The 22,282-nt window shown below is 66.7% G+C and overlaps 1 protein-coding gene across 2 annotated transcripts in view; it reads left to right on the plus strand.

Moving 5' to 3' along the window:
• Positions 1 to 19,625, plus strand: part of GAK (cyclin G associated kinase) — a 33,013-nt gene extending 13,388 nt beyond the window's left edge. Inside the window, exons 10-28 of one of the 2 annotated variants that reach the window (XM_084878069.1) lie at positions 1,127 to 1,217; positions 2,571 to 2,694; positions 5,567 to 5,616; positions 5,717 to 5,865; positions 6,296 to 6,418; positions 6,955 to 7,088; positions 8,529 to 8,723; positions 8,798 to 8,915; positions 9,071 to 9,150; positions 10,660 to 10,853; positions 11,371 to 11,517; positions 11,646 to 12,092; positions 12,380 to 12,553; positions 13,012 to 13,122; positions 15,057 to 15,173; positions 17,729 to 17,953; positions 18,198 to 18,346; positions 18,869 to 19,045; positions 19,192 to 19,625. In XM_084878069.1, the coding sequence (XP_084734195.1) occupies positions 1,127 to 1,217; positions 2,571 to 2,694; positions 5,567 to 5,616; positions 5,717 to 5,865; positions 6,296 to 6,418; positions 6,955 to 7,088; positions 8,529 to 8,723; positions 8,798 to 8,915; positions 9,071 to 9,150; positions 10,660 to 10,853; positions 11,371 to 11,517; positions 11,646 to 12,092; positions 12,380 to 12,553; positions 13,012 to 13,122; positions 15,057 to 15,173; positions 17,729 to 17,953; positions 18,198 to 18,346; positions 18,869 to 19,045; positions 19,192 to 19,293 (2,907 nt within the window). In that variant the 3' untranslated portion in view covers positions 19,294 to 19,625. The remainder of the gene's footprint in view (positions 1 to 1,126; positions 1,218 to 2,570; positions 2,695 to 5,566; positions 5,617 to 5,716; positions 5,866 to 6,295; positions 6,419 to 6,954; positions 7,089 to 8,528; positions 8,724 to 8,797; positions 8,916 to 9,070; positions 9,151 to 10,659; positions 10,854 to 11,370; positions 11,518 to 11,645; positions 12,093 to 12,379; positions 12,554 to 13,011; positions 13,123 to 15,056; positions 15,174 to 17,728; positions 17,954 to 18,197; positions 18,347 to 18,868; positions 19,046 to 19,191) is intronic. The other variant, XM_084878070.1, reaches the window with a different exon arrangement.
• Positions 19,626 to 22,282: the final 2,657 nt, after the last annotated feature.

Below are 22,282 nucleotides of genomic sequence, written 5' to 3' on the forward strand. Positions count from 1 at the left end.
TCCAGGTGCTGCTCAGAGCCGGCTCTCCGAGGCCCCGTCAGCTGTAAGGGGTGACCATTGTGCAGGCTGTCCCCGTGCCCAGGGGACTCCAGGGCGGGTCCCCCGGCAGGATGGAGTCGGCACCGGCAGACGGCTCTGATGTGGCAGGAGCCGGGAGGAAGACTCGCCCTGTCACACAGCGGCCGGCGCGGGGAGGAGGGGCAGGAGGGGCGTGGGGGGGCGGGGCGCAGCTCAGAGGCGTCTGCTCTGGGGCCACGTGTGTGCCACCAGGAGCTCTCCGGGGTGTGGGGTTGAGGGGGGTGCCGACGGACAGACCGGCCGTGGTCAGTGGGCGCCAGGCCACCTTTTGATCTTGGCGCTTTCAGGGCTCGGGGCCCTGGTGCAGACTGCCCCCTGCGGGCTCCGCCGGGCAGTGAGGGCCGTGCCTGCGGCCGGGCCTGGAGCCCAGGAGCAGCCAAGGGAGGACCGGCCGGCTCACGCAGGCGAGGACTGGTGTCTGCGTGCCCTCGGCAGCAGGGCCTCCGCTGAGGGGCCTGGCGTGTGCGGTCCCCGTGGACGCCGTGCTGCCTGGCAGCCGGAAGCCTGTCGGTGAGACCATGGAGAAAGCCCGGCTGCCCACCGCCACGGTCCTGCGCCTGCGCCTGCTCGGCCAGAGAGCGGCGTCACCTCTGTTTGACCCGTGAGCTTCATGTGGCGAAACTTCACAACAAGAGTGTTCTCAAACGGCACTGGGAATGAAGGCCACGGAAATGAGAGCCGAGCAAGGACCTCACGGGAGGAGCAGGCACCGCGGCCCTCCCAGCCGGCCCGAGCACCTCTGAAGGCGGCGGGTCCAGACTCTGGCCAGCGCCCGCCGTGGCTCAGCGTGGGGCAGGCGGGTCCTCGCTGCACAGCCGCGCTCTGGCAGGCAGGCTGCGAGCCGCTGGGCGGGACTGGCCCTCTGGGCATGCGGGAGCGGGCAGGCTGCCCATGGCCTGGACGTCCGCTCCCGTGCGGTGTGACCGCCCTCTGCGGCTCCGGGGAAGGCGGAGACAGGCTGCAGGCAGGAGGGAGGCTTTCTCCCGCATGGAGCCGGCGGACTGTGCCCTGGCCCGTACAGCTGAGGCCTTGCTGTTCATACCCTTAGCTCCTGGAGCAGAACGGGGGCTACGGGAACTCGGCCCCGCCCCGAGGGCCGCCCCCCCCCGCGGGGCCCGTGAGCAGCGGCCAAGGCGGAGGTGAGTGCGCAGCTGCTTGTCCGGGTCCCCAACTGCCGAGGGCTCCCACTCGGGGCCACGTTTAGGATGGAGCTGGGGGAGTGGTGTGCGTGCCAGCACCCTGTCCTGTGCCGCAGGGGCTCTGAGCACCTGTGGGGGCCTGCAGGGGCTGGGGGCGCAGGTCCCGGGCCCTGGGGAGAGGCGGGCTCCTCAGGCAGGAGAGGGTGTGGCCGCGGCAGAGACTTGGCGGGTCTCCTCCCGATCGGTTGCATTGGTGAGAGAGCAGCACCCTCATCCTGTGCTTGTGGTGGTCTGGCGTCCCAGCTGGCATGCGGAACTGGTCCCCGAGGAGCCCTGGCAGGCGTGGTGCAGCAGCCCGGGAGGCTCTGGATGGCCTGCCAGGCAGTGCTCTGCCCCACGCCCCATCCCATTGGCCCCTCGGGCTGTTTGGGATGGAACCGGGTCTTTCCTGGGGAGGGGCCGTCCCAGCAGCGGTCTGGCCCCGTGTCCTGGGCTCCATCTCCACACAGCGTGGGTCTGGTCGCCTCTGGATGTCCAGCATGTGGGGCCACCTGGGCTGCCTTGAGCACAACACACATGTGCACACACGTGCTCGCTTATGCTTACAGCACGCTCATGCCCATATGTGCTCAACACACATGTGCTGGTCACTTCCTGGGGAATGGCCAGCAAGAACGTTGTACACGTAGGACGTGTGGGCTGCTTTCTGTGGCTGCCTGACAGCCGGAGCTCGGGGCCCGGGCCCGGCTGTGCCCAGCTGTGCCCCAGCCACCTGTGCCAGCGCTGTGGGCTGGTCTCAGAAGCTGCACACAGGCCGCAGGTACCCTCGGGCACAGATGCCGAGTGCTGGCCACGACTTTCTCTTGTTACCTCAGCTCTCCCCCTGCCCAGCCGTCTTTGGGGACCACATCCTCCAGGGTTGCCATCACTGTTCACACCCGGACCCTACGCTGCAGGCAGACAGCAACACTCCCGCTGTCCAGCCCCACGGCCTCTGCTCGGCCGGGCCATGTGCACGACCCCACTCCTGCCCTCCGTGTCCACCTGTGTCCTCCCACCCCGGGTGGAGGCTCGCCCTCGCTGGGCCCTCAGCGTGTGTGTGAGCAGGGGGCCGGGGGCCAGGTTTGCAGGCGTGAACAGTGCACATCCTAGAGACGGGGCGGGGACCGGAGGCCCTTGTGAGCAGCTGGTGGGCCGTGGGCGGGGCTCGCTTAGATGCCAGCCACTGGTTTAGTTCCTGTGCAGACGGCGGGGTGACGGGAGTATGGCCCTCACAGGTTCTGGGGCTGCTGGCGCTCCCCGTCCTAACCCCACTGACCCCAGCCGGCGGGCTGAGCACGGCTCTGCTTGCAGGCCTGGCGGTGGCCGAGTACGAGCAGCCCTACGGCGGGCTCCTGGACATCCTGCGGGGGGGCCCCGGGCGCCTGCTCACCAACCTCAAGGACACCTCCTCCAAGGTCATCCAGTCCGTCGCCAAGTGAGTGAGGGTGCGTGGGGCAGGCGTGGGGGTTCTGGCCTTGGCGCTGCCGCCTCCCAGCCTGCCATCGGGTGGGCCCCGCCCCGTTTCCGTCCCGCGGGAGGGACGTGGGGGGCGGAGAAGTGCATGGCCTGGAGCTGAGGGCGCCACCTCGCGGGGGGGTGGAGGGGGTCTGTGCCTCTGCCAGGCGGGGGTGTGTGGGGGGGTGTCTGTGCCTCTGCCAGGCGGGGGGGCGTGGGGGGGTCTGTGCCTCTGCCAGGCGGGGGGGCGTGGGGGGGTCTGTGCCTCTGCCAGGCGGGGGGGCGTGGGGGGGTCTGTGCCTCTGCCAGGCGGGGGGGCGTGGGGGGGTCTGTGCCTCTGCCAGGCGGGGGGGCGTGGGGGGGGTCTGTGCCTCTGCCAGGCGGGGGGTGGGGGGTGGGGTCTGTGCCTCTGCCAGGCGCGGGGGCATGTGCAGTGGGACGGCGCCAGCTCCTGTCGATGTTGCGCCTGGACTTGGCCGAGGGCTTAGGTTTTTAGGTTTTATTTTGTGGGAAAGACAAAAACAGCCGTTTTCCCTGGTCAGTTCCTTGTCTTTTTCTGTTGGTTTTTTTTTTTTTTTTTTTTTTTAATATATTTTATTGATTTTTTACAGAGAGAAAGAGAGAGGGATAGAGTTAAAAACATCCTTGAGAGAGAAACATGGATCAGCTGCCTCCTGCACACGCCCTACTGGGGATGTGCCCGCAACCAAGGTACATGCCCTTGACCGGAATCGAACCTGGGACCTTTCAGTCCGCAGGCTGACGCTCTATCCACTGAGCCACACCGGTTTCGGCTCTGTTGGGTTTTGATTAAAGCACAAATCTCCCTTTTACGTCTTTTGTGTGTTTTGCCGAGTGGGAAGGTTAGCTGTGTTTCAGTAGACATGCTTCAGGCTGTCTAAGTTAAGTGTGCTTTTAGTGATTTTCGTGCACACCCGGTCTTCAATCTACGAGGACTTATTGGGGACTTTTCACTGATTCTTGTTGCTGATGCCAGCAGGGCACTGTCCCCGTCCTTGACCCAGTCCCCCCCGCCCCTGAGCTTCCCCTCCCGTGCTCTCCGCACGTCCGCAGCCCTCGGCACTGCTGCTGTCTGTGTGCGTGCCTCTGTCCGCCCGTCCTTCCCGGAGAAAGTGTTCCTCTCGGCTGTCTGCACGTGGATTCTAGAACTCACCTGTCAGGCTGCCTGCGTGCCTCCGAGGCTCCGGGTGCTGCCAGTTCACGGCTAGACAGGCCATGGCCTCCGTGTGCCGGCGCTGGGCTCCTCCCAGGCCTGCGGCGCCCTTCCTCTCTCCGTTGCCCATGAAGCCAGCAGGACCCCCACCCCCCACCCCTGCTCAGCCTGCCTGCCTGGCTGAGTCCAGTGGGAGCCGTAACATTAGACCTGAGCAAGTGAGAAACTTACACCGGGAGAATTTTCAAGATGGTGTCGCTTTTCAATTAAGCTGTAAATTCATTGTCATGACAATTGTTTTCATAGATTTTTTAAAGAATATGCTTTTATTGATTTCAGAGAGGAACGGAGAGGGAGAGAGAGAAACATCAGTGATGAGAGAATCATGGATAGGCTGCCTCCTGCACGCCCCTCATGGGGATCTAGCCCTCACCCGGGCATGTGCCCTGATCGGAATCAAATCCTGACTTCCTGGTTCATAGGTTGACACTCAACCACTGAGCCAAGCTGGCCAGGCGGGCGCTGGCTTTGGTGCCCCCTGTGGTTCCAGGCACGGCGGTGCGGGTCAGAGGCTCGGCCGGCGTGTTTGCTGCTGCTTGTCAGGCCCCATCCCAGCTCCCGGGAGCAGGCCCTGAGCCACGGCCTGTGTGGGTCCCTGTCTCTCCCCACTTCTCAGGGACATCAGCTTCACACACACATGCCTGCACTCACACGCAGTGACCCACACACACCCCGTGAGTGCACACCACACACACACACCATACACCATACACACACCACACCACACACGCCATACACCACACACACAATACACACACACACCATACACCACACACATCACACACGCACACACCATACACTACACACGCCACAGACACACACACCATACACACCATACACCACACACACGCACACGCACACACACACCATACACCACACACATCACACACGCACACACCATACACACCATACACACCATACACCACTCACATCACACACGCACACACCATACACCACACATCACGCGCACACACCACACACCATACATCACACACACATCATACACCACACCCACACCACACACTCACACCACACCCACCATACACCACACACATCACACACACCCCATACACCACACATCACACACGCACACACCATACACTACACACATCACACACACACCATACACACCATACACCACACACACATCACACACACATACACCATACACCACACACACCCACACACACCGCACACCATACATCACACACACATCATACACCACACCCACACCACACACGCACACGCACACATGCACACACGCACAGATGCACACACACATGCACACACCACACACACGCCACACCCACCATACACCACACACATCACACACACCCCATACACCACACATCACACACGCACACACCATACACCACACACACATCACACACACACACCATACACCACACACACCCACACACACCGCACACATGCACACACACCACACACGCACATACACCACACACACCACACACACGCCCACATGGACACACACACCACACACCACACACCACACGTGCACACACAGGCTCACCCCAGGCCCCTCCAGGACTCGCGCGCTCAGCCTCGTCCTCTCCCTGGGTGTTTCCTGTCTGACCAGCTGTTCTTCTGGTTGCAGTTACGCGAAGGGGGACCTGGACATATCCTACATCACCTCCCGGATCGCAGGTGCGTGGGTGCTCTCACCGCGGGCTCCTCTGGCCTCCGGTCGGCGATGGCACGGGCCGGCGCGGCGCCCACGCCCCGGCTGACGGCCGTCTCCTCTCAGTGATGTCCTTCCCGGCGGAGGGCGTGGAGTCCGCCATCAAAAACAACATCGAGGACGTGCGCTTGTTCCTGGACTCGAAGCACCCGGGACACTACGCCGTCTACAACCTGTCCTCGCGCACGTACCGGCCCGCCAAGTTCCACAACCGCGTGAGTGCCCGCCCGCCGCCGCCCGCGGCCCCCGGCTGTGCCGGCACCGGCAGTGTGTGCGGGGCCCTGGGGGCGCAGCTTCGGGCGCGGCGACAGCCTGGGTTCCTCACGGGCACGCACACGGGCACGGACACAGGCGAGTCGGGCAGACGGGCAGAGACCCCTGAGCCTCGGGCCTCCCCGCTGCTCGCCCGTGGAACCTGAGGCCACGTGGTTTTCGTGGTCCCTGGATTTTGGGTCCTGGGCGCTGTTTACGGCTGACCCGAGCGTGGCAGGGGCTGGCTCCCGGCTCCTGTGGCCAGGCGTGTCTGCCCGGCAGGGGCTGGCTCCCGGCTCCCGTGGCCAGGCGTGTCTGCCCGGCAGGGCAGGGCGGGTCCGGGGTGGGAGCCCTCCCCACGGCGAGGGTCAGGCTGAGCCGGCCGTCCCGCAGGTGTCCGAGTGCGGATGGGCCGCGCGGAGGGCCCCGAGCCTGCGCAGCCTCTACAGCCTCTGCAGGGACATGCACTGGTGGCTGCGGCAGGACCACAAGAACGTGTGCGTGCTGCACTGCACGGTGAGTCTGGGCGCCTCGGGGGGCCACCTGCTGCCTGCCCCTCCCTGAGCTGGGGACTGCGGGGCGCTGGGCTGGCGCGTGCCCCCGGCAGGTCTCCCCGCGTGGGGGCGCCCCAGGCCCCGGGGCGTCAGTGCTGCGGGGAAGCTGCTCGCACAGGTGGTTGCCCTCGGACACAGCACGCAGGGCCAGCTGCATTCTCATCTCCCCTCAAGAAGCACCCACAGGGGTCTGACCCACCCTGCCCCGAGGCCGCTGCCCCGCCCACCTCTGTCCTACCCCCTGCAGAGAGGCTGGGGTGGGCACAGCACAGCGAGTGTGGGCGCGGAGGTTAGCACAGCTGTCCTGCGTTGGTCAGTCACCCGCAGTGACACTGGGAGGGCTCAGGGAGGGGTGCGCGTGGGGGCAGTGAGGCCAGCGTGTCCTGTTGGAGACACGTGCCTGTGTGGGCGTGTCTGCGTGTTGAGAACCTGCTCTGCCAGGGGGCCGTGTCTGCCCGGAGGCGGTGCTGAGCCCGGGCTGTCTGTGCCTTCTCCTAGGACGGGCGAGCGGCGTCGGCCGTGGCCGTCTGCTCCTTCCTGTGCTTCTGCCGGCTCTTCAGCACCGCCGAGGCCGCCGTGTACATGTTCAGCATGAAGCGCTGCCCGCCGGGCATCTGGCCGTCCCACAAAAGGTACCGTCCGGGTCGACGCCGAGTGCGGTGCCTGGAGGTTGGAAAGGTTTCGGAAGGGGGTGTGGGGTGGGTGGGGCTCCAGGTGGCGACCCCAGTCCTGCCCGTGCCGCCAGGCCTGTGCCTGCTGAGCCGCCAGGAGCCCGGCCAGAGGGTCAGGCGGTGGGAGTCAGCCTCCCCGGCCCTGGGCGGCGGGCAGTGCCTCTCTGGTCCCCAGCACCTGCCCTCGTAGCACGTGTGCCGAGGCCTGTGTCTGAGGCGACGGGCAAGCACTCTGGCTGCCCGCTCGGCACCGGGCCTGTGTGGGCGGTGATGCCGGAAGGAAGGAAGGGAGGGAGGGAGGGAGGGAGGGAGGGAGGGTTTAGACCACTCCTTATGCCCTGGGCGGTGGCACAGCCTGTGGACAGTGGGCGGGCGGGCAGAGGCTGGCTTGCTGTGGGGCCACCTCGGTGCCAGGGCTGGGCTGGTGCCAGGGAGCCAGCCACCAGCTGTGTCCTGAGTCACTGGAAAGAGCGAGGCACCGAGCAAAAGGACTGCTGACCTTCCAGCATGCTGGCCTGGAAGTCTTTTTAAAAAACGGGTTTTATTGATTTTCTTAAAGATGGGGCGGGGGAGGGAAAGAAACGTGAGTGAGAGAACACCCATCAGCTGCCTCCTGCAGGCCCCCACTGGGCACGTACCCTCCCCTCTCCGCCCCCACTGGGAATTGAGCTCTGACTTCCTGGTTCATGGGTTAGTGCTCAGCCACTGAGCCACATGGGCCTGACAGCCATTTTTGCTCCTGAACTCCAGCTGTGCCGAGGGCCAGGGCCGCCGTGAGATCCCGCTGAGCAGCCGCTCACCATCGGGCAGGGCGGGAGGAGGCTGTTAGTGGGTGTAGCCTAACAGTGGAGCCCTGGCCCAGGAGGAGGGTGAGGGTGCGCAGAGCTACTTAGAAGGCAGTGGAGCCAGCTTCAGACGCAGGAGTAGCGGTTGGAGTCAGGGCAGTGGCCAGTCCGCAGTCGAAGCAGGACGTGAGCGGGGGCCAGGGCTCCGCTGCAGGGGCAGGCGAGGCCTCGGAGATGGGGAGTCCGCCCTCGAGCCCCAAGGGCGCTCCCAGACGTCCGAGTGTGGCCCGGCACCGGCAGGAGGAGCGCAGAGCTGCCGGCGGGGGTCCCCACAGCCCAGGGCGGAGTGGCAGACGCTGAAGAGGAGGCGCGCCTGCGGCAGGGGGCGGGAAATCCCAGCGTGTTTCCGAGCTGGCCCGTCTCCTCAGTCACCATGAAATAGCACAGCGTTCTGAACAGAGAAGAAATTAGTTTAGGAGATGGAACTGGAACCTGTGGGGGGGCGGGGTGGCATGTGTGTGACGTGTGCACAGTGCATGTGATGTGTGTATTTGTGCAGAGCATGCGTGTGACGTGGCGTGTGGCTGTGCACAGCCCATGTGACGTGTCTCCGCAGGTACATCGAGTACATGTGTGACATGGTGGCGGAGGAGCCCATCACGCCGCACAGCAAGCCCATCCTGGTGCGGGCCGTCGTCATGACGCCCGTGCCGCTGTTCAACAAGCAGCGGAGCGGCTGCCGGCCCTTCTGCGAGGTGTACGTGGGCGACGAGCGCGTGGCCACCACGTCCCAGGAGTACGACCGGATGCGGTGAGCGGCCCTCCCCGCCCGCGAGCCGCCGGGGGCCGCCCACCGCGCCGCGGCTCACGGCCGTGTCCCCGCAGGGACTTCAGGACCGAGGACGGCAGGGCGGTCATCCCCCTGGGCACGGCCGTCCACGGGGACGTGCTCATCGTCATCTACCACGCGCGCTCGACGCTGGGGGGCCGGCTGCAGGCCAAGGTGAGCTCCGGCCGCGGCCCCTCCGGCCTCTGGCCTCGCCTTCCCGCCGGCTCCCGGTCAGAGAGGGTGCGGCGGCGGCGGCACTGGGAGGGCGCGGGCTCGGGGCTCGGGGCGGGTCCCGGAGGCCGGCCCCCAGCTCCCGTGCTCTCCCGCAGATGGCCTCCATGAAGATGTTCCAGGTCCAGTTCCACACGGGATTCGTGCCGCGCAACGCCACCACCGTGAAGTTCGCCAAGTGCGTGGGCGTCCTCGGGCGGGCGGCGGGGTCACCGGAGGGCGTGACCCCCAGAGTCGGGGCCCGTGGGCTCTCGACCTGGTCAGGAAGGAGCTCGGGACACAAGTCCATGGCGAGCAGCTCCTTGGAGCCTGGGCCTTGGCACCGCCACTTGGCTGAGGTTCGGGGTTGCCTGGGACCCGCTGCCCCTGCCCCTGCTCCCTGGCTGCGTGCCTCGTGGGAACCCCTAGCGCTGAGGACAGGAGGGCGGGCGGGGCCCTGTGGGGGCTGGGCTGTGGGTGGGGGTGGAGGGCGTCTCAGACAATGTGGAGCTTTCCCGTGGGGCCGGGGGGGTTAGGGACCTCGTGTGGGCAGGCTGCCCGCAGGCTCTGTCCGGCGTTGGGAGCTGGCGGTCCTGCCCCCCACCGGTGCTCTGCGTCCTGGCAGGTGTGTCAGGAGCAGTGGCTGAGCCTGTCCCTCTGTCCAGGGCGGCCACTCCCTCTCACAGCCCTCATTGTGCCCTCACTGGCTACTGGGTCAGCGGGGGCCCGGCCCGGCCAGTCTCCTGGGCCAGTGGGCTGGGAGGCCGATGGGCAGCCCCCGGGTGGTGCCTGGGGCTGACCTGCCCAGGCCATGTGCTCCCCCGCAGGCCCCGCCTGGCTGCCTCCTCCCCGCCTGGCGGCAGCGGGGCTCCTGCTGTGTCGGCTCCCCTGGGCGCCCGCGGCGCTGCTCCGGCTGGGGAGGCCGGCCCTGTCGTCCGCGCGCTGCAGGTGCCCAGCCCGGAGGCGCCGGGGCCCGGGGCGGGGCGGGCGGGGGCACCGCGGCCCGCACTCTGCTGCGTCTCCCGCGGAGAGGGGGCGGGAGGCAGGAAGCAGTGAGCGCCACCCAGGGTGTCACTCGCCCGTACTGTGGAGAAGCTGCTGTGGCCCACCACCCTCGCTGAGCCCTGTGCGGTGTCTCCGTGGCCCCTCCTGTTGGGGGCGTGTTTGGGTGGGTGCCCCCCGCATGGGGGACGGCAGAGCCCCCCTCCACACCTCGGGTCTCAGGAACCTGCTGCTGTCTCGTGTTTCCACGTTTTGTCACTTTACTGCCCTGATGCGTGAAACGAGAGGCACACGGGTGTGGGTGCGGTGGCCCGCGCCCGCGCTGAGGCCTGTGTGTCTGTGTCGTGAGTCGCAGGGTGACCTCAGGTGTCTGACCTTCCCGGGTCCCTGGAGGGCGGAGCCCATTGGTGACGCGGTCACTGGTCAGTGCTGCCGCTCGCCCTGGACACGTCTGTGCGCCCGCTGCCCGGCCCCGGCCGCTGCCTCTGGCGGCGTGTGGAGACCAGGGCCTGTGGCGTCTTGCTGTCCCTTTCGCTCCCAGCGGGGGCAGGTGCCGCCTCCCTGCGGGCGATTGCGGGGCCTCTGTCAAGCCGGTGCTGCTCACGCCCGGCACAGACCCCGAGGGCGGAGCTGCTCTGTGCTCGTGTTCGGGGACGTGGGGTGAGCTGTGAACGGGCCCAGGTTCCTGATGGTGCAGCCCCCGCAGGTATGACCTGGACGCCTGTGACATTCAGGAGAAGTACCCAGATCTGTTCCAAGTGAGCCTCGAGGTGGAGGTGGAGCCGCGAGACCGGCCCAGCCGGGAGGCTCCGCCCTGGGAGAGCACCAGCATGCGGGGGCTGAACCCCAAGATCCTCTTCTCCAGCCGCGAGGAGCAGCAGGACGTCCTGTCTAAATTTGGTGAGTCCTGGGGGTCGGCGGCAGCCCGCGGCAGGGCCTGGTCTAACCTGGCGGCGCCTCCCCTTTGCCCAGCACTGGGAGCCGGCACAGAGCCCCGTTCTGGACCAGCGTGGCCAGCCAGGCCGCCGGCGCCAGAGCTTGTTCCTGGCGACCCTCCTCCGTGCAGGCGCCTCGCCTTCTTATCGCCGAGCAGTTCAGGAAGGAGCGCAGGCGGGGCGCCCACCAGGGGGCTGTGCTCTCCCCGACCCTGTGCCTGCGGGCGCTGGGTGTGCGTCTCCTTACGTGAAGGCAGCCAAGTGCCCAAGGTGTGCGTGTGCGCTGGGGTGCGCTGTGAAGCGTGTGTGTGCACGAGCGTGTGTGCGTGTACACAGGTGTGCATATGTGACCCAGGCCAGCGTCCGAGCCTGCACTGGGCTCTGTGTGCAGACTGGACTCACAGGTTCCCGGCGGTCGAGCAGGACTGCCGGCTGCTGCGGGGCGGGGCCGGGCTCGCTGCTGACCCGTCCTCTCCCCGCAGGGAAGCCCGAGCTCCCCAGGCAGCCCGGCTCCAGCGCCCAGTACGACGCCGAGACGGGGTCTCCCGACACGGAGCCCACGGAGTCCGAGTCCCCGCAGAGCAGCGGCGCGGACACCAACCACTTCCTGCACACGCTGGACTGGCAGGGTACGCACGGGGCCGCGTGCCCTCGGCCTGCAGGCTGCGCCGCCCGGCTTCTCCCAGACCCTCCCGCTCCGCGTCCGCGCCGTGGCCATCCGCCCGCGTGGCCGCCGTCAGCGCTCTGTCTCTTTCAGAGGAGAGAGCCGGGGAGCCGGGCCCGGAGAGCAGCGCGGCCCAGGAGGCGCCGTCCGTCCCGGCTGCGGGCGCGGGGGAGAGCGAGCCGTCAGACGAGGACGCGGCCGCGCTCTCCGCCGAGAGCAGGGACACGGCCGACGAGGACACGCCAGGCCCGGCGGCGAGGGCCCCGGAGCGAGAGCTGATCTTCGGTGCGCACAGGCCGGCCACGCCGCAGGAGCCCAGGCCGCCAGAGGAGGGCGTCGACCTGCTGGGGCTGCACTCCGAGGCGGGGCCAGCGCCCCCCCTGGCCCTCGGGGGACCCCCCAGCAACGCCGACCTGCTCAGCTGCCTCCTGGGAGCCACGGAGGCTGCTCCCGAGGGTGCCCCAGGGGATCTCCTCGGGGGAGAGACACCCCTGCTCTTCACGAGTCCCGCCCCCACCACAGGTGGGCCCCCCGCAGCTGGTACGTGAGCTGAGAGGGTTCCATTGGGTTGGTCTCCAGGTCTGTGCGCTGCCAGGGCCTGGGCGGGGCTGCAGCCAGGCCCGGAAGCCGTCCCCTCCTCCACCCCACCCCATCCAGCCTGAGCTCGTCCTTCTCGGTCATCCTCCTCGGCTGCTTGTCTGAGGCCAGGTCCCCTGGGTCCGGGGGTTATCTGTCCAGGCCGTGCAGCCACGTGGGCCCTGCGCTCTGGGCTGGGCGCTCCTGGGTGCCCGCTCCGCCTCATTCGCTGGCTCCTGGTGTCTCTGCAGCCGACCCCTTCGACCCTCTCCTGCTGACATCCGACCCAGACGCCCAGCCCTGCTCCAAGCCCAGCCTCTTGGGTGAATTTCTTACCTCAGACTCTCTGGCCACTCTGCCTGCGTCCTTCCCGTCCACCCACAGCGCCCCGCCCCCGGCCTGCAGCACCGACTTCCTGCGGCTGGGTGAGTGGCTGCGGGCTGCAGGGGCTCTTTCTCCCCCCCCCCCCCCCCCCCCCGGAGGCGGGGGCGGCCACGGGTGTCCCCTCGTGCTCGGCGAGGTTCCGGGGAGGCGGGCAGAGGTCCTGGGTGCCGTGCGTGTGTGTGCACGTGTGCGTGAGCTGGGTGTCTGAGCCTCTGCGGAGGGGCACGTTGTGTTGTCCTGGGAGCTTTCCACCCACTCACCGTCCACTCGGTCCCTCCAGTGGCGAGGCCTCCACAGCCTGTGGGGGAGGCTGGTCAGTGCTGTAGACGAGTGCCCAGCTGGGCCCTCGGGGACTCGGCCAGGTGCCCGGCCCCGTCCTCTGTCCCCCCTGCTCCTGTGTGGGTGTGTCTGTGTGGTGTCTGTGTGTGGGCGTGGGGGGTGGGGATAGGAGCCATTTAATCCACCCCCACGGGGGCCACACATGGTCTGCTCTCTCCAGGGGACGTGCCAGCCGAGCCCAGCGGGATGGCCGCCTCGGCCAGCCACCCGGACCTGCTGGGAGGATGGGACTCCTGGGCCGAGGCGGCAGGCCCCGCTCCAGCCTCAGACGGTACGGCCCTACCCCTGCTCCACGTGGCCACGACACAGCCCTGCCCTCCCAGGCCGGGGGTCCTGGGGGCACTGCCGCGCCCTGGTCAGCATGTCCAGGCTGTCCCAGGGCGTCCTGCCGGCAGGCGTGCACAGGCGCCCGCGCCCTCCACGCGCTCCCTGCTCGGCTCCTGTGGGCCCCTCACCACAGCGTCCGGTGGTTTCTGGGTCCTGCTGCTGCTGTGCCTCTGGAGGGCGGCCCCGCCCACGGAGGCCCTGCGTCCACTGGCTGCACGTCCGTCCTTCCTTCGTCTGTGGTCTGTCCTGGTGCGAACTGCCTGCACAGGCTGTCAGAGGCGACGGTGACGAGGCCCGGGCACACTCCCCCGTGGACCTCCTGGCGACGGGCTGGCCCAGGGGCCCGGCCTCGGTCTCAGCAGAGCTGGCCGGCCACTGAGACTCGGTTCCCACCGGGTAGAGGCCTCTCCTGCCTGCGTCCCACTCTGCAGCTGAGCTCACTCTGAGAGCTGACTGCTTCCTGTTCCTCTGCGCACAGGAAGTTCCTCCTCCTCTCAGCCTGTGAGCCCCTCCCCAGGAGGAGCCGCTTTCAGTGATGATCACGGGCTGTATCGCAGTTTGCTCAGACATTATAGTTTCTGACGCTTAGAGTGTCCTCAGACTGACGCTGTTGTAAAGAATGCCAAAGTGAAAAGGAGCCCCCTGAATGGGAGACTATGTTCAACAGCGATGCATTTGATAAGGGTTAATTTAAAAACCGTATAAAGAACTCAAGACAGCTCAACACCAGGAAGACAATCCAATTAAAAATGGGCAAAGGACCTAGACACTTTTTGAAAGAGGACATACAGAGGCCAACAGGCAGATGGAAACATGCTCAGAATCACTGATCATCCGAGAGATGCAAATTAAAACTATGAGGTACTATCTCACACCTGTCAGAAGCTACCATCAGCACGTCAGCAAACGACAGGTGCTGGCGAGGATGCGGAGAAAAAGGAACCCTCGTGCACTGCTGGTGGGAATGCAGACGGTGCAGCCGCCGTGGAGAACAGTATGCAGTTTCCTCAAAAAACTAAAAATGGAACTCCCATTTGACGCGGTAATCCCATTCCTAGGACTATATCCCAAAAAACCAGAAACACCCATCGGGAAGGATATATGCACCCTATGTCCATAGCAGCACAATTCACCACAGCTGAGATCCGGAGACAGCCCAAGTGCCCGTCAGCAGGTCAATAACAATAGAAGTGTAATATGCTAATTAGACCAGATGTCGTTCCCGACAGCCTTCCGTATGACGGGGGGCTGAGAGGGGGGCCTGGGCCCAGAGGGAAGCCCGGGTCCCGGGTGCCAGAGGAGCCGCTGCTGCAGTCGGGGAAGGAAGGCCTGCTCCTGCACAAATCTTGTGCGTCGCCTCTGGGGAGTAGATAGAAAAGCTGTGGCCGTCTGCGCATGGAATTCTCTGAGCGGTGAAAAGGGACTTACCTGTGGGAGGGCGTGGAGGGCCCTGGAGAGCACTGTGCTGAGTGGCCGGAGCCATCGGAGGAAGACGTGTCCACCATCGCACTCGTGTGGAGCCTCACGAACACAGTAAACAATAGACCAGAGGCACGGGAGCATGGAGCAGACTGACAGGTCGTGGGGTGGGCCCCGGATGGAAGAGGATGAAGGAATTAACGGGGGCGGGGGGCGGGGGGGAAAGGGGGCAGCGGTCATATCACAGAGCATGTTCAGACGTGAGGGGTTCCAGGAAGCAGCATCACCAAGTCAAGACACGGACGTTTTGGGTCTTTATGCTTCAGGGCGTCTTCCGTGGGGCAGCTCTGGTCTCGTGCGTGTCCTGTCCGTGTGCTGAGGCCGGCGGAGCCTCCGCAGGGAGCTGGGCTGTGTCTCCCTTCGGTGGCGCTTGCTTTAACGTCCTCTGTCCTCCTCCAGGCCCCTTCCTCCCGCCTGCTGGCCAGCCAGCCCCTCCTGGCCCCCCAGCCAGCCGGGCCAAGTCTCAGAGCCTAGACCCTTTTGCAGACCTCGGGGACCTCAGCTCCAGCCTCCAAGGTGAGGTGCAGGGCGGATTGGGGGTGCGCGGGGCAGGTTGGGGGTGCACGGGCGGATTGGGGGCGCCGTGCTAGGCCTGTGCTGGGAGGTGCACTCGTCTACCCTCCCCCCACTCCCTCGCCTTCCCCTCCGTCCCCAAGGCCCGGGGCACAGTGACCCTCGGAGCAGCCTCCGTGGCAGCGCGTGGGGACCTGGCTGCCACGCAGGTGCTGGGTGTGTGAGGGGCGGGTCTCCACGTGGGGGCCCCAGTGTCATGCCTGCCTGTGGCCTCAGACCTCCCAGAGCTGACCGGCGCCCTGGGACCCGTGTCCCTGGCCCCTTGGTGCCTCCAGACGCGTGTGGGTGTCTGAGCCTCCTCCCTCAGGGGGCGGGCGGGCGGAACTCCAGGTTGTAAGCGATGTCTCCTGGGGAGGCCTGCTCGGCTGATCCAGCGTCTCCCCTGCTGAGTGGGGGCCTCCTCGGCGCCCCTGAGCCTTTGTGGGAAGCCGAGGTCCCTCAGCAGGAGGCTCCCTGCTGTCTGCTGCCCCCCCGCCCTCCCCCTGCCCTCCCCCTGCCTCCCGCTCCTGCCGCGGCGTCTGCAGGCCAGCATCCACCCTCGCCACGGGCTGCTCTCTGGGTGAAAGGCAAGGATTTCTTTTTAAAATGCTGTTACTGATTTTTAGAGGGAGAGGGGGGAGGGAGAGAGAAACAGCAGTGGTGAGGGAGTCCTCCAGGGGCTGCCTCCCGCACGCCTCCCGCTGGGGGCCGAGCCCGCAGCCTTCTGGTTCCGGGTTCGGGCCAGCCTGTGCAGCCTGCTGAGCCGGAGGTTCCGTTCTGCAGGCAGTTTGTTTTTGAGGTTCCCTGGAGGTGAGGTGGCAGTGTCTCGGGGTCTCTGGAGATTTGCATTGCCTTGGTGCCCAGCCCTGCGTGGCCCTGGCGTAGGCCGTCGAGTGTGAGGGCCTCCCCGCCTCCTGGCGCCCGGGCTGTGGGCCGCAGACCCCGAGGGAGGACTTACCGGGTCCGAGGCGTCCGCGCCCAGCTCGGCCTGCGCCCGGCACCCTGTCGTCCCCGCCGCCTGAAGGGCGTGACTGCAGCTGGTGGCACCAAGAAGTAAACCCTCCGCCAAACCTGGGGGCACTGCTCGCGGCCAGCCAGCAGGCGCGGGGCTGGGCACCACGGCCACCCACCTGCCCCTGCAGCCTGCACTGCGGGGCCGTGTGACAGGTCATGCCCATTGTCCTGCTCTGACCACAGGCCAGCTGGACACCGGGTGCAGGGTGAGGACCTGGCGGGTCAGCTGCTCCCGGGATGGGGCGGGGGAGCACTGGAGGAGGTGGAGGTGGAGCCCAGGCCTGGGTGCACATGGCGCCGCTGGGAGCGGAGGGCTCGTCACCACAGCTCCTCGGGTCCTGGACGCCAGCGCAGAGCCAGGGAAGGAAGGGGATGACGGGCAGGCCCGAGTCCCGGCAGGAGCCACCGGAGCTGAGGGACGAGCTGCTCTGAACGCCTGCGGGGAGGGCCCCAGGCACAGCACGCGGGTGGACCGGCCTGAAAACAGCCTGCGGGGCGGGGGGAATGGGGTGACAGCATCACAGCCGTCCCGTCAGAGAGGGCGAGGCGGCGGAGACGCCCAGCAGGGCCTCGTGGGCCAGCGAGCCCAGGCCCGGGAGGTCCGGGAGGGCGAGGCCGGAGGCTCGCTCACTGCGGCTGCTGGGAGGGTGGCCAGTTTCATAAACGTCAACATACAACCAGCGTTCACCCAGGGAGCTGGAGGCGGAGGCGTGCATGTGCCTGTACACACGTGTTCACAGCAGCTTTAAACTCTCCAACCTGGGCTGGTGGCTGAGTGAGCCTTCGGTGTCCCCACGGGAAACGCTGCCTCAGCTGGGAAGGGGGTGCCCTGGTGAGCAGAGCTCCTCGCAGAGGCTGCTCCATTCTGAGTTCCTTTCTAGAGCACTTAACGTAGACAGACAGACATAGATGGATAGACAGACAGCCAGACAGACGGATAGACAGACAAATAGACACTCGGGTAGATATAGACAGATGGATAGACATGACGGATAGACAGACATAGATGGATAGCCAGGCGGATAGGTAGACAGACAGACAGACAGCTGGATAGTCTTGAAGTGAGTCAGAGATGATGAACAGATGGGTACCTGGACCCAGTGCTCTCACAAATAGGAATGCGTGGTGAAATGGCACAGAGCTGGGCATACGTGTGTGCACACGTGCACACATGCATATGGCAGCGCACGTGGCTGCACACGGAGCAGCTGGCAGGTGCCTGAGCTGTGCCGAGGTCGGTTGCCTGTCGGCTGTGTGTGTGCCGGCTCGCTCTGGCCCCGGGTTCCTGAGTCTCTTTCCGGACAAAGTCCCACAGACTCGAGCACGCAGGAGGCAGAACCACGCTCACCCGACCGCCCCGCTGTGCGTAGCCCCGTGGTGTCCCACCCCCGCCCACAGGGAGCCGCTCCGATGGCTGCTCCCTGCATCCCGGCTCCCGGTGGATGCTGGGTGCGGTGTGTGTCTCAGACTCCTCCACGGACTGGGCGCTCCCCATGTCTCCCCAGGCTCACCCGGTGGATTCGCTCCTGGGGGCTTCGGTCCCAAAGCAGCCCCCGCTCCCAAGGGTGGCAGCTCCTGGCAGACAAGTCGGCCCCCGGCCCAGGGTGCCCCATGGGCCCCCCAGACCAAGCCGCCCCCCAACACCTGTGCACAGCCGAGGGCTAACTACGCCCCGAGCTTCAGCGTGATCGGCGGCCGCGAGGAGCGGGGTGTCCGCGTCCCCAGCTTTGGTGAGTCTCCTCTCCCCTCCGTGGTTCTCCCGGCAAAGCGCAGGCCAGAGCCCATGCCACGGGAGCCACGCCGGGCGGGGCGGTTCCGAGGGCGCCCGGTGGCCAGGCCCGTGCTGCCAGGAACTGGCCTGGCTGTGGTGTCAGCCCCAGGCAGCAACCTTTGCACCTGGGGGGCCCTGGGTGCTTCCTACTCGGAACAATGGGCAGACGGGTCGGCAGCCGCGTCCAACCCCTCCCCCTCCAGCTCAGAAGCCGCGCGTGTCGGAGAACCACTTTGAAGACCTGCTGTCGAACCAGGGCTTCTCCTCCAAGGCCGACAAGAAGGGGCCGAGGACCATCGCCGAGATGAGGCGGCAGGACCAGGCGCGGGACGTGGACCCGCTCAAGCTGAAGGTGTGTGCGGGGGAGCGGCCGGTCACACAGGGCGTCCAGCCGCTGGCTGGCCTGGCGCCGAGGCTCCTGGGGCCACAGCAGCCACCGTTCAGCTCGCACCTCTGTGAGGGCTAGTGGGACGCTCCGGCCGGGCGTGGCCTTGGAGTTGGCAGTGGACGCAGAGCAGGCTCGGCAGTGGGAGGCGGAGGTGGAGGCCCCTGGCTCCTCGGGAATTCTAGCCGCACTGACCCGCCTGGTCAGGGCCAGTGCCCCAGCCCTGGGGGAGGCTCTGCTGTGCACGCGGGCCTCTGCTGGCGCCCTAGCCCGGCGTGCTCACTGCCGACGGAAGAGCTGGGGGCGGCCGCAGTGGGCCGTGGCCTGGGTCGCTGACCGGCCCCCAGAGCCCGGTCCGGCAGGCCTGGGAGTGCTGGCCGGCAGGGAGGTCGCACAGAAGGGGACAGGCCTCTCCCGTGGCGGCGGAGGCTTGTGGGCGGACGCGGGCGGAGGACTGGGATTCTGGCCCACGCAGCCCCGTCTCCCCAGCTCCTGGACTGGACGGAGGGCAAGGAGCGGAACATCCGTGCCCTGCTCTCCACGCTGCACACGGTGCTGTGGGACGGCGAGAGCCGCTGGACGCCCGTGGGCATGGCCGACCTGGTGACGCCCGAGCAGGTGAAGAGGCAGTACCGCCGGGCCGTGCTGGTGGTGCACCCCGACAAGGTGAGTGCGGCCGGGGAGGGGGCGGGCCGGGGAGGGGGGCGGGCCGGGGCTGCATGGGCCGTGCTGGTGGTGCACCCCGACAAGGTGAGTGCGGCCGGGGAGGGGGGCGGGCCGGGGCTGCATGGACTGTGTCCGTCCGTCCGCAGGCCACGGGGCAGCCCTACGAGCAGCAGGCCAGGATGATCTTCATGGAGCTGAGCGACGCCTGGTCCGAGTTCGAGAGCCAGGGCGCCCGGCCCCTCTTCTAAGCCCTCTGGGCGGAGCTGCACGTGGACCAGGAGCCGCCTGCTGCTGGCCGCGAGCCCGCCAGGCTGAGCGTGGGGGCGGCGGCCGGCGCCCCCCGGAGGACCGGAGCCGCCCGGGCAGAGACATTCCGGACCCCTTGCTGTCCCTTGTTCCCAAAGGAAAGTGTTGATTCGCGTTCCTCCCCGTCGTCATGTCTGTGGTTTGTTGGTTCAGGGCCGACCGAGCGCGTCCCTCTGGGCAGAGCGCCTGTCCTCTGCCTGACCCCTGCCGCTGACCCCGTGCCCAGGTGTGATCGGCCTGCGGCCGCTGTACATATTAAACTATTTTCTGATGACGCGCGTCTCGGCTGGTCTGGGCTCCCCCGAGGACGCAGCGCAGGCCGGGCTGCCTGGCCGTCCTGAGGCGCGGCCTGGCGGCCTGGTGGTCGGTCACAGGCAGGAAGAGGCTGCGGTATGGGGCTGACGGGCGCCGTGGCGCTGGGAGCTGTGGTCCCGCCCCTCCAGGGACGGTGCCCGAGTGGAGGGCCCCGAGTGCCCTTCGGAGCGTCAGGGGGAAGGCTGGTGGAGAAGCACCGGCTGCCGGGGCCTGTGGGCGTGGGGGGGCCGCAGAGGCTGCGGGCCAGGGCTCGGCAGGACCGGCAGGACAGCAGATGGGGGTGGGTTACGAGCCTCCTCCCAGCCGCTGGGCCCTGGAGACCGCCTCCCGGCGCTCCGAGGAGCGGATCCCTCCTCCTGGTGGTGAGGCAGGTGAGGGGCCCGTCAGCAGGCCGACGCCACGTCGTTCACCCAGGCAGGTGCAGCGGCGGGGGAGGGGCAGCGTGGGGGTGCCCCGCCTGGTCTGCGGGCCCCGCTCCGGCGCCTGGCTGAGCGCTGCGGGCGTGGTGCTGTGAGCACCGCCTGCGCTCGGGCCCACCCCATGCTGGAGGGAGCTGGTCGGAGACGCGCACCGGCTGGCACAGGACCCCGTCCAGGAGGCGAAGGCGCTGGGGGAAGGAGAGGCCCAACGCTCGGACCCAGGGCAGAGCCTGCGCTGGACGCGGCGGCCATGCCGCCGGCAGAGGAAGGACCCGCCGCCAATCTTAACTTTTACTCCTTTTAAAAAGCGACGAGCGGCCTAAGTCCTGCTCTCCCAGGAAGGCCTCCCCTTCGGTCTCCGAGGCCCTCGCCCTCCTGCCTGTGCCGACCGGCTCCCACGTGGTCCCGGCTCCCACGTGGTCCCTGCTCCCGGGTGGTCCCGGCTCCCACGTGGTCCCGGCTCCCGGGTGGTCCCTGCTCCCACGTGGTCCATTCTCCCACGTGGTCCCTGCTCCCACGTGGTCCCTGCTCCACGTGGTCCCGGCTCCCACGTGGTCCCTGCTCCCAGGTGGTCCCTGCTCCCAGTGGTCCCGGCTCCCACGTGGGTCCCTGCTCCCAGGTGGTCCCGGCTCCCACGTGGTCCCTGCTCCCACGTGGTCTCTGCTCCACGTGGTCCCTGCTCCCAGGTGGTCCCTGCTTCCAGGTGGTCCCGGCTCCCACGTGGCTGGCCAGAGCGCGCCTCCTGCCCTACAGGCCACACATGGTCTCTACTCCAGAGACGGGCTGGCCTGCGCACAGGGCCTTGGCCCCGCCCCTGCTCTAAGGGGCATTCTGCCCACATCGCGGGCCCCGGGGTGGCCTTCGCCCAGCCCTGCAGGGCCTCGCCCCAGAGACAGGAGGTTCTTACTGGACGTGGGCTCAGGTGAGGGCCTGGTTTGCACTCCAGACCCCGTGACCTGGGCTGTCTGGTCGACCTGCAGTGGGGCTGGTCGGGTGTCCCCCCACCCCCGCCTGGTCCACAGGGTTGGGCCTTCCTCCCTCTGTGACAGCCTTAGAGCCCGTCTGTGCTCGGCGCCTGGGGGCAGAGCTGAGAGGCCTTGCTCTGAGCCCCCCAGTGCCCAGGCCACTGCCGGATCCACCCTGCGGTCCAGTCTGGCCTGCCCGGCTGGCTGCTCTCGGTGCACAGGAACCGCCCCTGCAGGCAGCTGTGGGGTGGATGGGGGCATCGGGCCACGGGAGGGTAATCACAGGGGTGGTGGCTCTGCTCCCACCAGGGCCTGGGATCCAGCCTCACCTGTGGGCGGAAGGACACCCCGCTGCTCCCCTGGGGCGGGGACACGGAGCGGCTCCTGCAGCTGCCCTGAGCCAGCTTCCGGGAGGGAGCACGCGGGGGCCGAGTCCCCGCTCAGCTGTGCGGACACGGCCTCGCTGCCTGCGATGGTGTGATGGTTCCCACTCCTTCCCCACCAAGGCCGGGCTCAGGCCGCTGCCGAGCTGCTGCAAGTTTTAAAAAATTGGCTCTCAAATGTCAGTCGTTGTACTGTTGATACTTGGCTCTGTTGACTGATGAGTTTGCTGACCACTGGCCTAGAAGGTACGCTTTAGGAGGACAAATCTGTCCGCCATCACCAGAACCACTGCTGAGCCCCCAGGATAAACCTGGGACCCTAACCCTAATGCTACCCTAGCCTAAGATTAGCCCTACTCTAATCCTCACCCTGATCATGCCTAAACCTAACCCTAACTCTACCCTAATCCTGACCCTACGCTAAAGCTAACACCGTCCCTAACAATAACCCTACCCTAACAATAACCCTACTCTAACACTAACGCTAACCCTAACCTAACTTACACCTAACCCTAACTCTAACCCTAACTACCCTAATCCTGACCCTACCCTAAAGCTAACACTATCCCTAACAATAACCCTACCCTAACTAACTAACAATAACACTAAACCTAACCCTAACCTAACTTACACCTAACCCTAACCCTACCCTAAACCTAAACCTAATACTACACTGATCCTGACCCTAACCCTGATTCCCATCCTAACCCTAACCCTAACCCTAATGCTACCCTAGCCCTAAGATTAGCCCTATTCTAATCCTCACCCTGACCATACCTAAACCTAACCCTAACTCTGCCCTAATCCTGACCCTACGCTAAAGCTAACACTGTCCCTAACAATAGCCGT

The sequence above is a fragment of the Pipistrellus hanaki genome (assembly GCF_964339955.1).
Source record: "Pipistrellus hanaki genome assembly, chromosome: 1".
Classification (NCBI taxonomy): domain Eukaryota; kingdom Metazoa; phylum Chordata; class Mammalia; order Chiroptera; family Vespertilionidae; genus Pipistrellus; species Pipistrellus hanaki.